This window comes from Drosophila melanogaster, chromosome X (assembly GCF_000001215.4).
Source record: "Drosophila melanogaster chromosome X".
In the NCBI taxonomy this organism is placed as follows: domain Eukaryota; kingdom Metazoa; phylum Arthropoda; class Insecta; order Diptera; family Drosophilidae; genus Drosophila; species Drosophila melanogaster.
Window position 1 is genome coordinate 1190656 of NC_004354.4, and position 16031 is coordinate 1206686.

Sequence of the window (16031 nt, forward strand, 5' to 3'; positions counted from 1 at the left end):
GGCCCCGGAATCGGTCTTTTGAGTCCAGGCCTTTGTCATAAGCCAAAGTTACGCCAATATTTTTATGGCTTTGAACTTGAACTGGAAAAGCCAAGACAAAAGCGTCGCCGTTTTGTCCCCAAAGAAATTGGAAAGGTTTCCCAGTTCCCTCCATATCTGGTTATCTACTATACAATCATATATATAAATATATATATATATGGCCCTTTGTGAAAGATTGCTCTCCCATGGCGAATCAAGGTCGATCATCTATGATTCTCAGCACGGGAAGCTCCATGCCTAGATGGCAATGGAAACTATTCAATGAACAAAGTGGGCAGGAATATTTAAACGGGCACATCTGTAACATCTCCCCTACTCGTATTCCAGTGCCTCAAACTACATCTTCCCAATTCCGCAACTTTTTTTTCTCCGCATTTTATCTCTCTGTATCTGACCAGCATCTAAAGTACTCCAGCACTTTGTTTACAGTTGCGGCAATCCCAGGCAACCTACACCTTCAGTCACACACAGCTACGTGCGGTGTCATTGGTGGTGAACTTCGGTCTTCTTTTCCCGATCCCCGGTCCACAATACGCCTTCGCCTTCGCCTTTGGCTTTGGTTTCAGCTTTAGCTTCAGCTTCAGCTTCAGCTTCAAAAATTCAACTTCAACTCCAACTCCGAAGCCGATATTCCAGCTTGATGCAACCCGAAGACCAAGTTGTTATGCTGTGCTTGCGATATAAAAACCGCGAGCATCGCCAGCGCCATCCGCAGTAAGAGGCGCGACTTTTGAACGCTAGCACCGCTCCGATTCCGATTCCGACTACGAATCTGAGACGAAAATCAAAACCAAATTCGTATAGACACTATAACCAACATAACTTAAACCCACCAGCCCGGCCGTGTACCCTTGGTATTTTTTGTTTTTGTGGTTCTCGAAGACACAAATGTATTGAAAAGTGCATATATTATTACATATAACATATAACGTCAATATCAAATTCGGATTTTGTGAAAAAGTCGCTGTGCATGCGCATTGATACCTGGAATCGCCATGAGATTAGCGTTAATATTGGTAAGAGTAGGAGTAAGATTATACAATCTCCTTTAGAAAACCCGGAAAATAGACCCACCCACCAATCGAATTGTGCAATTTGTGCGGGATAAAAACTAGTCGTCGGCTGACAAATTAATTTGCATTCAAGTGGTGCAGTGCTGGCCAAGCCGGCTTAGAAAGTGGTTGCAGTTCAACCAACTCGACCAGGTGTACGATACAATGAACTCCCAACTCCCGCTGTCTATGGTGTCTCCATATCTCGATAATCTTGACCTTTTCACTCGCTCCACTGACTCCTGCCCTTCGGCTTCTCGGCTATCTGACCCTGCCCTTGCCCACTTTGCCAGTCCGTGTCCAGATCCATCTATCAAGCAGCACGATGGAGGAGTAGTGGGGTTGAGTTGCGTCAATCGCCCACTAATTGGACGCTAAGATGGTAGAATCACAAATCTGGCGATTGCCGAAGTGGCCAGCAGAGATTCGTTTACGCAAATGTGCACACTGAACGAAATTAAGGGGTGGTAGGTGGTAAAGTGTCTTCACATTGAATCAAGCGGCTATAAATATTTATTTGCATTACTCATAAAAGAAATCATCTTGTGATATATTAAGTAAGTAAGTTTTGAACCAACGTACTAAAGTACCTAAATGTCAGGCAATAGCGTGTATTTAATTTATAAGGGCACTTTACAACTATGTCAACAAAGAAGTTCGAACGAGAAGCTTAATTTAACTTTTATTAATATTCGTACATATTGTTAGTCTATCCACATATTTGGATGTAGTCTTTTCCTTCGCAGCGCTGGAAAGACTCGTTTTCTGGAGTCGCCACTCGTGTGGTTACATAAAGTTATTACGCCCCATCCGATGGGGGAGAAGGCGCCGCTCAGCCACTGGCAGGATAATCTGTAGACGTCTAATTTACATTTTATTGTTGTGCTTGGCTTTGATGTTGCAGCAGCTGCTGTGCTGCTGCTGCTGCTGCTGCTGCTGCTGCTGCTGGTGATGCAACAACGAAAGTGAAACAATAACTAACACACCGCAGCACACAAACTGGGCAAAAATCCAAGTCCGACTAATTTGCACGCGTTGCGTGACGATCGTTTGCCCCGACTTGCCGTTGTTTGTAGCTCGTAATTTGCAATGCGGGAATGGGAATCTCATCTCTGGCGCAAAATCGCCCACCAACCCGTCCACTCGGTTCGATTCTTTGTGCGGCAAGTGAAAGGCAAGGCGACTTCGGGACTTGATGCAATTAAATTAAATTATTACAGAAAATAATTGGTAAAGATAAATCAATACGAAGACAGATCTAACTAGTTGCTGCTCTGCTCCTTCTGTATGAGCGGTGGAGGTTACATAAAAGCAGTTCGCTCTTCGGGTCCCACAGCTCATGCTAGCATTTGACAAAAATCCGCAGCTATTCGCTGTTGCGGCTGACTTGTGGCAAGGCGAGTGTGCCAAAAAAAAAACTCTTCCTGCTTAACGACTAGGCTAAATAACAACTGCTACATAAGCAACCAGCAGTAAAGAGACGACAACGACTATTAAAATGACTTGACACACTGTCCTAGTTTCGGGTAACATAACACACACACTCACTTACTCACTCACTCACTGGATAATCGAGTCACAAAGTGCAATTAAAACTTAACTAACCAAGCGAAGTACGAAATTATTGCTGCACATGGAAAACTGGGAGAGGCGCATGCTGCAATTATGGCATGCAAAGTCAGTAAACTATTTTGCTACTTGGAGGGCTAATTCGATTTGAACCGTAAATCTGAAATTAAAGAGTAATGATCAGTAATGACAAGAACCTAGCCTAAACTGGATTAAATGAAACATTATCAGGCTAATAACCCATAATTCGCATGTATCAGTAACAGTTAGCGACCGTAACCCATAATCGTCACCCAGATAATCATCATTTGATCGATGAAAACCGAACCATTAGTGTTATCTACCACCATTTGCGAATCAAATGACTGAAGGCACGAACTGCGGACAAGCGCTAAAATGAAAAGACTCAAGACACGAACTCAAAGACATCGAGATTCAATTACAACACCAATTCGCCTGACGAAATGTCAAATGTGAAACCTCTTCTCAGCGTGTGTTGTGCATCGAATGGCTTAACGATCGATATTGAGAGCGATAGATGGACCACAGCTTTTGTCTCCAACTCCCCCTTTGTCACCCTCTATTGTCTTTGCCTCTTACCTTGAGCCCGAACCAAGATTGGCCAAAACGAAACCAACAATTTTCACAATTTGATTTGAGTTGATTCCGACAACGAACCTAATGTCTTTCCAGCTTTGGAACATTTTTAAATCGTTACAAATTCTTGAAAAGCTAACTTCGATAGACTTCCTGTTTGTTTCAACTCGCAAGCTGGTAGCTAAGCTTTAAATAATATCAAAAAAGCAATTCCTTTAGTTAAATGTATAAGTCCTATAAAATTGATAAACATTTTACCTTGTGTTTGTCTATATTTCACAGGGCACTCTTAGTGCTATAGTGTGCTTGGCCAGCAGCTTGAGCCAGTCAGAGGCGAGTGGCTCAAAGGGCAATGGATTTCCCAAAAAGGTTACCACCCTGAAGAAGCGACCAACAAAAACGCCGACCACAGTTCCGATTTCCATCAGCAGAGCAACCACTTTGAAGCCCAGTAAGCCACGCGTGAAGATCGGCACATCGGCAACCACCAAGAGCCCCACGAAAGCACCGGCCTTAACCGAGACATTTGGCAATCTGCCGGCGGATGACCTGGAATTCATTAAGGAGCTGGACAAGCAGTTCAAACTGCACGGAAACAAGATCAAGATCAAGGTGGAGAGGGATAATTCCACGAGTAGCGGCGGCAAGAACAGCAAGAGGACCATCGAGGGGGATTTGGGGTGAGACCATGGATGACAGCATTTTGACTGACCAGATATTAACCCATCTAACTTCTATATCCAAACAGATACGGCTACTCGCATCCTGGCTATGATTACACGCCGCCCAAGTTCATGTTCTATCCATACTCACAGCATGATATTCCCTCGGGCTTTGCCCTTCCACAGCCACATCCGGAGGAGCAGGAGGAGGAGGCACACCAGCCGGCAATGCAACATCATCACAATCACGAGCAAGTGACCAGCGTGACCATTGAGCCCTCGTACTCCTACGAGCTTAAGCCCCAGACCAGCTATGAAACCCAACCGCAGCACACAGCTCCCGAGCAGCCGCAGATTGATCTGCCCCAGGATGAAGCGGAAAGTCCCAGTGGTGCAGGTGGTTCCAGTGGCCACGGGGGATATCAGGAGCCCGTCATTGTCTTGCGTATTCCAGGACCCGCCAAGTACGCCGCCCATTTGCAGACCCTTCTCCAGCAATATCTGGAGATCAGAGCGGCCCAGTACCTCAGCTTGCTCCAGGAGGCCGATCAGCAGCAACAACAACAGCAGCATCAGCATGTGGATCCTTCGCAGCAATATGGACCACCAGAACCGGCCACCTACCATCAGGAAGTCAGCTACGCCCACCAACTGGCACCCACGCCGGCACCCGTCCAGTACGCACCCATCGATGATGTCTACCAGAGCTACAAGGGTCGCCACCAGCAACAGCTGCAGCTGCAGCAGCAACAATATGAGCCGCAACAATACTACGCGCCCATGGACTACCAGCAGCCCACACAGTTCTACTACGCTCAGCCCCAATCCCATTTGCAGCAGCAGCCTCAGCTCTATCTGATAGCAATGGCCCAGCCGGAAACGGAACCGGAGCCGCAACCACAGCAGCACCATCATCAGCAGCACCATCATCATCTTCAGCAGCAGCAGCAGCAGCAGCAACCAATATACGTTCCAGAATCTGATCCACCGACGGGTCCTTCAGGTGGTCCTGAACAGGAACCGGAGGCGGACCACAGCCTTCCCATAACGGAAAACAACCCACGACCCACCCACACCAAGGTCATTTTTAATCCGTACCCCTACCAGCAGCAGCAGCATCAACCGCAACAGCAGACCACCAACATCGAGGAGCACCAGCACCAGCCTGAGGGCGAACGCCCCTTCAACTACCACGCCCATGCGATCAAGATGCGCCAGGGCAAAAGGGCGGCCAAGCCGGAACCCGCGGATGGGGACGTGGGTCCCAGTTCGGGCGACAAGGGACTCCAACAGATCAGGGAGTATGTGAGGGAGAAACTGGGCGCTGAAATGGGTTCGGCTGTCGAATACAAGACGACACAGCTGCTCGAGGGCTGAGGTCTGGATAAATGTTCAGATGTTCGAAGGCATGGAAACTCATTTGACCGAACGCACTATCTCTGCCTGGATGAACTAAACCAATTTTTAAACTTGGCAATCTTCAAACGATTTTATCAAAGGTTTTTTCGGATGCCTTAGAATTCTAGAATTAAATTTTAAATCGCTTACGCACGTTTTCTATGTATATATCCAGGCAAGCCATCTTTAAAACAAATTCAAACATCCGTACATTATGAATATGGGGATCAAGTCCAGCAAGACAGTAAAATTCCAGTGAGTGCCATGCCCACGTTCACTCGTATTCTTAACACACAATTTGTGGTTGCTTCTTGTGCCTGATATCCGCTCATTAGTATTTATTCCAAGCTAGAGGAGCAGAACGATCCCGGGGTGATCCTCCAGCTCCAAATCTCATCCAACACCTACCCGCAATCCCTGAGCTACACAGCCAAGGCATACTTTTGGCCGGAAAAGAGGGCGCCTAAAGATAGGCATAGTTTTCTTTTCTTAGCGAAGAGGTGCTGCCGGGACACATTCGCTTTTCATTATTTTGTACGACGTTTTTTTTTATGTTGTTTATATTGTTAACCAAGAAAATGTGCTGCTGATCATGTGTGCAATATTTAGTCTTAATGTGCTTCTTGATTTACCTATATTATGTACTTGTATTTTTGTATGATTAAACCGAAAAGAAATTAATTTGAAAACCAAATAACTCTTTCCATTTTATTCGAATATTTGGCCAATTCACGGAAGTCACGCAGCAAAGCCATAAAAATAGCATCAAATCCGGCGTAACTGAAGTACTAAAAGCTGAACGATTTTGACACGAGTGTTACAACAAATTTTTGTTAAATTAAATACACCGAATTGTTAGCAGGCACGCAATTGGAAAATGCGGGGAAAATCCCGGAGGAAATTTGCGAGGATGATGGCCCTCGCCATTCCAAAGAGTTCTCTTTTCCCTATCAAGTCAAGTAGTTAGCATGGCAAGAGTTCTGGGTGTGTGACTATACCTGTAGTTCAGCGCAACAAGATCCTCAAATGCACAGCATCATTGTACATAAAATAAGTTTATATGATCTGTGCTACACAGTGGCTGCTTGTTGTGGAGTGGTTTCTGGTGAAGCTGACGTTTTATGGGTCCATTGTTGGGACGTAGCAATCGTTTATTCAGATCTTAAAGCAGGTGCTTTTCACTTTTTCGGCACAGCGAAAGGAAGTACTGGATGATTGATAAGATTCCGGGACAGGGAAAAGACCCTGATTCCCTGAATGGCCTTACTTTGAAAGCAAATTGGAAGGCTTCCCAAAGGTTCAAACAAAACAATGTGATCGACGGCGCACTTCTGAATTCCCCGTGCAAAATGGCCAGGCGTAGAGATCACCATCCCGATGGGAGGAGGAGGTACGGCATTGGGAATGCAAATGCAAATGCAAATGCAAGTGACGAATGAAAATGCGAATCTGCCAGTGAGTGCGGAAGCTGCCGACCGCTTTTTAATTTGAGTGGAAAGTAGTCGACAGGCGCTGCCGCATTTCAAAATTATAGAAATTGGCACAATTTACCATCCATTGCGGCAGCTGATTATGCTAATTGTTTGTCAGTAGTATCTCGAATCTTTACGTAAACATCCATGTGGCAAGATGGATGTGGCAAAAAGGAAGAGACCGCCATGTGAAAGTACTGGGCTTGTTGGGGCGGCAAATCGTAGCAAATTACAGTAGATGACTGGTGCACTAGATTAAGTCGGACTTAAGTAGGTTTCTGTCACTTTATTTGCCGTAAAGTGAGTTCTGATCTCTCTGGCCAGAACTTGCGTTTTTTAGCAGCAGAAGAGGTCACTTTTCAGATCTAAACGATCATCTTGAAAGAAAATACCAGCTCCGGCTATAAACAACTAATTGCTTTACAATGTGTGGCAGGGTGGGAGATGAAAGATGTAAGCAATCCGATCCACAAACATAACATTTTTCAGCATTGTCGAAGCGTTGCAGCTGCCACAGTGCAGCAAAGGCAATAGGAAAGTTAAAGAAATAAATAAATGCTGATCGGTGTATGAAGATGTATGAGATGAAGAACTTAAATACATTTACGATACATTTCAAGCCGCAGTTAAATCTTTGATTGAATTAGTTAAATTGAATTAAAAACCCAATCCTTGGCAAATCAATTGGTATTGAGACTGTTCATCTGGTGCGGCTGCCACAGCTGTTTCTTTGGCAGCTGGCAGCTGGTAGTGGATTTGGTAGTTTCTGCAGTTTTTGGCCGCATAACGGGGCATGGATAGCCATGGCTATATGTATCTATGTACCTATGGCAATCGCACTCGACTGCTGACAAGGTTGTTGATCTGCACATATGTGGAGGAGCCGAAACGCTTTGCCAGCTTTGTTTTGCTTTGCTTTAGCCGCTGCAAAGTTGTTTCGCTTTTATTATTACGGCTATTATCGTTAGTGTTAAGTGTGGCAATTGTTTCATTTTCAGTTTCAGTTTCGTTTTTCGCTTCTCATGCAGAATATTAAAATATAAATCATACGCCCTGTGGGCCAGCGCCATAGTCCGCAATAAAGAAATCCCCGGCCAGCACGTAAGGGAAATCAATGAAATGCCAATTGGCAAGTTATTCCAAGGCGTACTCCCAGTTCTCTAAGTCCGGATCTCTTTATCGAAATTGAAATCATCGCTGTTGGTTTTCGGCAACGGCAATTGCTGCTGCTCTTTCGGTAAAATCATCATAAATCAGCGAACACTTTTCTCCGTTTGTCTGGGCTCCTTGTTAATTATTATGCACTGAATCAGTGACCATGAAGCCAACCACCGAGTGAAGATCTGCCACGACCAACCACCGACTGCCCGCAATGTAAACACTGTGAGAATACAGCAAATGGGGAAATTTAAGAATACATAAAATAAGACAGATCTAGTGTTAATGGATTTGTTTCAAGTTTAATTTAAAGGGTGCTAAAGGCTCCCTGTCGAGTCATTGGACTTGCAAAAGTCCTGCTGCTTTCCGGACTCCACTCCAGAGTGGGTTAGTGACTACTGCCCGTTGTCCACTATTTGTCGTTTAACCCAATAAATGCCTTCGGTGGCGAGGATTTTACAAGTCAATTACGGGTATTACCCACCTGTGCCGGCAAACATTTCATTGAACTGCCTGTGGTGGAATGGGGATTGTTTGGCTTAGCTTATGGCTTAATTGGCCATCAAAGTGGCAGCTTAAACAGAGGCCGAAACTGAAGCCAAGAAACTAAAAACTATAAACCAGTTGTCCCGTTGTCCTCTCTCTTTCGTGCTGGCCTATCGCCTTCTCTGTTGCACCTTATCGACTTATAATGGGCGAACTTATCACGCATACGCCGTGTTGTGCGTCGATGGCTTATTACGATTCGAATTGTCATCGAAAGTGAAGCGATCTTTCTCCCCTTCTCTATCTCCAACTGTCTCTCTCTCTTCGCTTGCACTTGCACTTTTCTCGCTTTTCTTTGGCGCGCACATTCGCATAAATTTTCCGCTGCAGCGGTTCGCATCATTATAAAAGCCTCGCCTCGACAGCTGGCCGCTAACAATTCCAGCTGAGACTCTGGCGCGCCATGATGTCAGCGCTCACATCTCGATTCCGTAATCTTCAATATCAGGAGCACCACCTTGTCCATATGGGAGCAAACATTCTCAGCCGGCGGCAATGGTGCCTGTGTCTGCTGATCATCGTAAGTAGTGCGCTCACGTCCAAGGATTCGGATAATTCGATTCACGAGGAGTACCTTTTTTTTTGGTGGCCAGTGATCCAAAGTGTAGTGATGTATTTGAAAATTCATAAATGTTGGACTCGAGAGAATCTCCAGAAGTAAAAAAACAGCCCATTTGAAAATGAGATTTTTTTTATTTAATAATTCAGTGAAGAAGAGTGATAAATTTGTAAAAAATATAAATAAATATGTAAAAAAATATATATAAATGTATCTTACGATAAAAAACGAAAATAAGTGAAAAAAATATGTAAAAATACTCAATTAAAACTTTTTAAAAACATTAATATTTGAATCTTCAGTAATGAACTGCTGAAGCTTATCCCGCTAAAATTACATTTCGGAACATAACACCAAATTTTTAAACAAAGACCAAAAAGATTAGCCTTTTTGGGAAAATATGTCCCGAATGACTGAGAATTACGTTTTTGATACATAATCGCCAAATTCTTTTCCCATTTCGATCGAAAAGGATCCATTTGGCGATTCGCAATTGCGTGCTGCGGGTTTTTCATGCCGGTGTGTCATTGCCCTCTCCTCTGGAAAACGGTCCATTGAACTTGGCCAACTGAGCGCCGCCAACTCAATCATACAGAAATTGACTATCAACCGCCTCCTCCTTCTCCTTTTCTTTCTCTTCTCCTCCTTGAAAGCGAAAGCGAATTGGCGGAGTTTAATTAGTTTAATTGCGAAGTAGGCACAAGCCAATGAGTCTGAAACGAAGAGGCCAATTTAAGGCAGTTCGCCTAACTAGCACCCGTTGAAATGGCACACTCATCAGTTGGCCAAGGTTCCTTGTTTGTCCTATCGTTTTACTCATTTTATTTTAATGTACGGTTTTTATTGTAAGCCATGCGAATCTCCGATTATGTAATTTTCAAATAGCTGTGATTCTTTCTAATTTCTCTGAACAGATGTCGACGCTTTGCAGTGCCGTGACTGTGACCTCAGGCACGTCTGGGAACAGTCGCCGTCGATCGGGAGGTTCAGGAGCGGTGTCCTCTTTGGAGGTGACTGGGGAGAAGGCCTTTCCCGATCAACTGGCTATGGCAGCTAGCCGTAGGGGCTCCGACGATCGTGGTTACTCCAGGCGGGGATCGGTTACACAAAGCAGATTAAAGGAGGCGCCCAGCAAAGGTAATAAACCGTCCCATTTTGTTTGGCAAGCCTAAAAGTATGCACTAATCCGCAATCGACATGCATTGTATACTTCCCAGATTACAGCTTTGGCCAGGTGGAATTAAATCTCGTTCGCCCAGAGCACGAATCGCATCCAAAGCAGACCGCAGAATCCGGATCCGGAGCGTATGTCAACCTAGAAGACTCTAAATCGGCAGCCGAGTATGTGGCCAATGCCATCAAGTTGGCCTACAAACAGCCACCGACTCAACTGCGAGGTCAAAGCCAAGTTCAGAACCCTAGCAACAACCACATCCAGGCGCAAAAGGAACAGCAACCTACCACCCAGAGAAGTTACCAGGAACAGAGAAGGGATAGGGAGATCCTGGAGATGCAATTGCAGAAGGAACTGCATCAGCAGGCCCTGCTCCTGTCCTCAGGACCCTCGTCGCCATCCTCGTCTGGATCGTCGTCCTCCTCTTCTCCGCCGTCGCCCGCCCTAGCGCCTGCGCCAGTCTACGAAAAGGAACCCGTGACCCGGAGCTATGAACTCTACGAACACGCAACCGAGGACGAGTCCCATGTCCAGGCCCAAGAGCAAGACATCGAACGCCACTATCGTCCCAAGTACAGCAATAACTACAACAACATCTACGCCCCCTATCAACCGCCGCAAATTTACAGAAATCTCGAGGCCGAGGCCGAGGAAAAAGTCAGGGTCTCTGCCTCCACGGAAATTCCCAAATCGGAGATAATGAAACAGATTGAAAAGTCCGTGATCAAGTACATGAAGGAACTAGAGGCCGAAGGTAAAATCATAAGTACGCCCCAAGAGACGGCCACGCCTCCTCCACCACCACCGCCTCCGCCGATTACCAAGACCTACTACAAGTCGCAGACGCTCTCATCTGGTCTCCATTCCGGTTCCATTCCCTCGTCGCACTCGCATTCACACTCGGAGGAAAAGCGTTACAGCAGCAGTACAGTGAGGCCCAAGTATACGGTCCCACCAACGACAAAACAACAACAGTTGCATCACCACCAGCAGCAGGTGCTCCACCCACAGCACCACAGCCACCAAATAGCCGGAAAACTGAGGGGCTCTTCATTGGCAATAACGAATTCAAAGCCCATTCAGCACTTTCAGTCCGAAACGGAAACGGCATATCAGGCCCCCGATTTGCCCGTCGACGAACTGAGTCCGAATGTGGAGTTTATTTACAAAATCAAGACCCGAGCTCCCCTGCAAACGGCCACAGTGAAGACGGTTTCGAAGCCCTACACTTTGCCTCTGAAAAGTGCCGAGCACTTTGACCACAGTGCGGCCCTCAAGAACATCGAAGAATTCGATCTATCCCACGTAGTTCCCACTCCAGATCGAGTGGAACGGGAGCGGGAAAGGGAAAGGGAAAGGGAGCGTGATTCTCGGGAAGATCAGGAGAGGCTTACAAACTCTGGCAAGCAGCACAAGTTGTATTTCAATTCGGAAATCTATCATGACATCAATGCCTTGCCCTACAAAAGTAAAGAGGCAGCTCTGCAGGAATATCGCCACAAGCTCAAGGCTTCCGGGTCATCCGGGGAACTGCATCCGGACTACAAAGGCTACTCCTCATCCGGTTACTTTGCCGAGCCGGAAGCAGAGACTGAGAATGAATCAAAACTAATCCTTAACGAAGAAGGCTATCCCTATCATTATGTGCTGAAGAAGGAAACCCTACTAGATGATCATGAGCCCTGGTTGTCCCACGCGCACGGCCACGCCCACCAGCACACCCATGGCCACGCCCACTCGCACAGCAACAGCAACAAGCACCCGAGTCTTGAATACGACAGCTACAGTCCGAAGTTCAACAACAATCCCGAGGGCTACGGCTATCAGCACACGTACAAGGTCAGAGGTCAACCAGCAGGCGGTGCCGGGTCGGGGGGCGTGGCTGGCATAGGCAGTAACACGGGGACCGGAGCTGGAAAGCGCGGCAAGCGGGGGGGAGGCGGTCATCCCAGACAAGAGGCGATTAAGAAGCAACTGCGCTCATCGGAGGTCAAGGACTTGGAAGCCAGTTTGGCTCTGAGGCCACCGCCCAAATAGTAAACCCCATCCCTCGATTAATCAATCGAATAAGCCGCAAAACTCCACCACCACCCTCATAGCTTATTTTATGCCAGAATTTCGAGCATGCTTCATTGTATATGCTATTGTCTTTTTTTTGTAGAATCTAAGTGTAAGTACGATTATTTATTGTATGGCCACCAACTGCTGAAGTGGTAGCCAACTAAAACAGACGATAACAAATTACGCCAATAAACAAATTAATGAAATAACTTAAAATAAAAACTATCGCTTATCCATTGACATTTTTAAATAGCTCAAGACTTCATTCCATTATCATGATAGCCCCATGAACTAGATTTTCTATATCTATCCAAAAATTCGAACTGCTTGGAAAAGTGCGAATGCCGCCTCTGTTGATCAGTTTTTTTTTTTTAGTTTCGATTTTTATTCGTCTCATTTCTTCGCTCTATGTGTGGGTGTGAGTGTTTGAGTGTGTGTGTGTGTGATGTAATTAATAATTTTAGCGCACAATTATAAGGCAGCCGCCCACATCCACCCAATGAACGAACTGATTGAAACATCCAGAGATTCAGCCTCGGATTGGGTAAGTCACAGTAAAAGTGCCTCCTCTTTTGCAATTTAACTCTTTCTCTTGGTGGAAGTACATCCACCGCATTTGCATTCTGGTTTTATATAGGAACACAAGTTGTACGGGTAAGAATCTGTTGTAAATGGCAGAAAAGAGTGTCAAATGTGTTGTTACGTGAGATTTGGACGATTAATCGCCAGCCCAGCGGCCACATTGTCTCTATTTTTTTGTGGCTCAAATTCGGCACCCGCTCACGCACAGATTTTATTCAAGATCATATAGTGGCTCAGTGCCGGCCGATGATGGTGGGTATAAAACGTATTTTCACTGGCCATAGCTAGTCATTGCTCACTCAGCATTCAAGCCCCCAAATCAGCCGCATAGACGATGCTCAAAGCCGCAAAGGTGAGCCCGGCGAATTTCATTCGAAGGTCCTGTATTAATAGGTTTTCTTGCCAGATCCCCTTGTTCTTCGCCCTTTTGGGTGCTGTGTGTATCCAGGCCGTCGTGGTTGGTCCCCAGCCATTGCATAATAACAACAGGAACGGCTACCGCTACAATGGCCCCGCCCACAAGTATCTCCCATCGGAGGAGTCGCACTCGCACGGCAGCCCCTTGGATTCGAGTCACCAGCATGATCAGCAGGGCCCCAGTAATGCCTACAACTCACATCATTACCCAGCACAGGAGCAACATGGCCAGGGAGCGCCGGAGCACGACCATCAGCAGAAGGAGGTTGACTCCTGGCAAACGGCTCTTTCCCAGCAGCAACACGAGAGCTTCGGAAACCAGCAAAATCATCAGAACGCCTACAATGAAGGACCTGTGTACCAGCACTATCAGGGATTTAACCACCAACAACATTATGGATTAAGCCAACAGCAACAGCATGAAAGCTACGGGCAGGAACACTATCAACAGAGCCCCAACCAGCTGCAACACCATCAGTCCCAACACGCAAACGAATATGCCTACGAACCAGCTCATTTCCAGCAGCAACAGCAGCATCACGAAATTCAGGGTCACAAGCAGCATCAGCAGAGGAAAGAGCACTGGAACTTCGTTCAAGAGCAGCAACCCCAAAATCACGAACCCTGGCAATCTTCGCATGGCTTCCAACAGCACCAGCAGCAGCATTCCAATCGCTTTGAGTCACAGCTTCCGCTGCGGGAAGACCTTTGGCAACCCATTCGTGAGCTGGACCTAGAGAAGCTTCCTTCGGCTGAGGCGCACGCCAGTAGCCACAAGACAGTTGCAGCTCCTGGACGAGATGTAAAGCTCGTGCCCAGTTACACGCTCTCCAGCGACTTTGAGCACGACCGCTTCATCGGACTGGATAGTACGGACACTCGTCTGCTGACCCAATCTCTGCCAGATGCCTACCGGAAACAGCTGTTCTCCTCGCCACCAGAACCATCGTCTTTAGCCCAGGGACATAACCAGCAACACAAGCCCGGATCCGCAGCCTATGGTGGTTCCCACGGACCATCCCTTGGCGAATCCACATCCGATTTCCTGCAAATGCAGTCCCACTCGTATCAGCTGCCTTCAACGTTTACTACTCACACGGAATGGACCCAGGACAAGGAGCAGCATCAGCACAATCCCCAGCAGCAGGCCACCGGCAATCGTCAGTACTCGGCTAGTGCCTTCGCAGTGTCCCCTTCGTATCTGCACGCCTCCGAAGCCTCCCAGCCGCCCAAGAACAGCTTGCCACATCCTAGCCGTGACTTCCAGCCACCTTACTACTAAGGCCCTTGAACAGACTTAATAACTGAATTAACTGGTAGTTCGATGCTCCACATCAACCATAAGATCGTACCAACTTCAACATTCGCTTTTCCCCGGAAAAGCATTTGGTCTGAAAAGCAAAACTATCACAGCAAGAAGTGTGCAGATAAATACTTTTCCCTTTTTTTTTTATATATATATATTTAATAAAGAGTGCATTGGTGAACCAACGCTTTTGTAGTTTACATGATAATAACTAAGGTCATTAACGAATGAAACGTGTATATGTGGCGCTCAAGTGATATCATCCCAAACGCGAAACAAAGACGACCTTCATAGCTGGCTAAAAGCGAGCGTGGCGGCTAATTTGATTACGATTTTAGCAGATAATTACGAGAATTTTTGTAATTTTCTCATACTTATGCTGCTGTTTGTTTATGCCAATGTTGCCGTGGCAAATTAGAGACGATTCGGATTTGGATTCGGGTTTGGATTTCTCGGTGTTCTCGAGCTGCTTCCGCCGTCCAAGTGAAGGTAAAACAAACAGAAACAGAAACCGCACCTCAAAAACACCCACACGCCTGCGCCTTTTGCAGAAATGAAATGATGCAGAAGCACCGCAACTTTCATTGCAGCAGGAAGCCAGCAGCTATCGGTAAATATTGCATTCATCAGTGCTCTGCTTTTGGCACACTATTTGTTATGTTCATGACTCGGTTTCCATCAAGTCGAGTCATCGAAATTGAAATGTTGGCGTCGTGCGAAGGCGATCGATGAACAGAAACTGCCCATTGCTGAGGGCAAACTGGTGTGTGCGATTGTGGCACGGCGTCACTTTCATTTTCAGTCTGCAAATTGTTGTACGGAAGTCGAAAGAAACGTATTGGAAACCCGAAGGCAGACCTTTATGCAGAATGCTGTAAGGCATTCAGATAGATTACTAACGCAATATTACAATCATTTAAAATCCAAGCCACCAATAAACTTCACTATTAAATCTTAGGCCACACGTCAAGTGTCGCACATTCCTCACGGGGAAAACGTCTACACAGAAAAAAACATTACGATCTCTTGTGGCTACTGAACGCAAGAAATTCATGTTGATTATGACCATGTTATAGCAATTTTTTCTGTGCAGCACGGCAGCTAATCTGGCAAGTTCCTGAAGTGGAAAATTTTGCATTCGAAGGGCGACGAAGACCAAAAGTCCCCGGCTCAGTTACACGGGTTGTTGATCCCACAAAAGACGGCGAAAGCAATTTTCGAACTTGCAACATTGCAAAATGGTTTCGTAAGCGCCAAAAGCCAAAAAGTTCATTTAATCAGAATTAGGTTTAATAACAACAAGAGTTTTAATCAATTTGGGCGTTTCGATATCGGACAATTGGATAATTGCTTCGGCAGCAGATACCAGGTTACGCAACTAGGAGGAAGAGTTGCAAGTGGAAGGTATCGCTTTCAGCGGAACCACAGGTATCGAA

General features: G+C 46.2%; 3 protein-coding genes across 4 annotated transcripts; all 3 read left to right on the forward strand.

Moving 5' to 3' along the window:
• The first annotated feature begins 652 nt into the window (after positions 1-652).
• Positions 653-6005, forward strand: CG11380 (uncharacterized protein). Of its 2 annotated transcripts, none has more exons than NM_001297838.1 (3): positions 653-1058; positions 3543-3940; positions 4009-6005. In NM_001297838.1, exons 1-3 carry the CDS (start codon positions 1038-1040, stop codon positions 5297-5299), a joined length of 1710 nt encoding a protein of 569 aa, NP_001284767.1. In that variant the 5' UTR covers positions 653-1037; the 3' UTR covers positions 5300-6005. The 2 variants fall into 2 exon arrangements, with proteins under 2 accessions (NP_001284767.1, NP_569891.1); NM_130535.3 differs by having other exon boundaries at positions 750-1058.
• Positions 6006-8890: 2885 nt separating this feature from the next.
• Positions 8891-12502, forward strand: CG14625 (uncharacterized protein). Its single transcript, NM_130536.2, has 3 exons — positions 8891-9016; positions 9970-10192; positions 10273-12502. Exons 1-3 carry the CDS (start codon positions 8963-8965, stop codon positions 12264-12266), a joined length of 2271 nt encoding a protein of 756 aa, NP_569892.1. The 5' UTR covers positions 8891-8962; the 3' UTR covers positions 12267-12502.
• Positions 12503-13121: 619 nt separating this feature from the next.
• On the forward strand, positions 13122-14778 carry CG11381 (uncharacterized protein). The gene is made up of 2 exons (NM_130538.3): positions 13122-13224; positions 13279-14778. Exons 1-2 carry the CDS (start codon positions 13207-13209, stop codon positions 14569-14571), a joined length of 1311 nt encoding a protein of 436 aa, NP_569894.2. The 5' UTR covers positions 13122-13206; the 3' UTR covers positions 14572-14778.
• The last annotated feature ends 1253 nt before the right edge of the window (positions 14779-16031 follow it).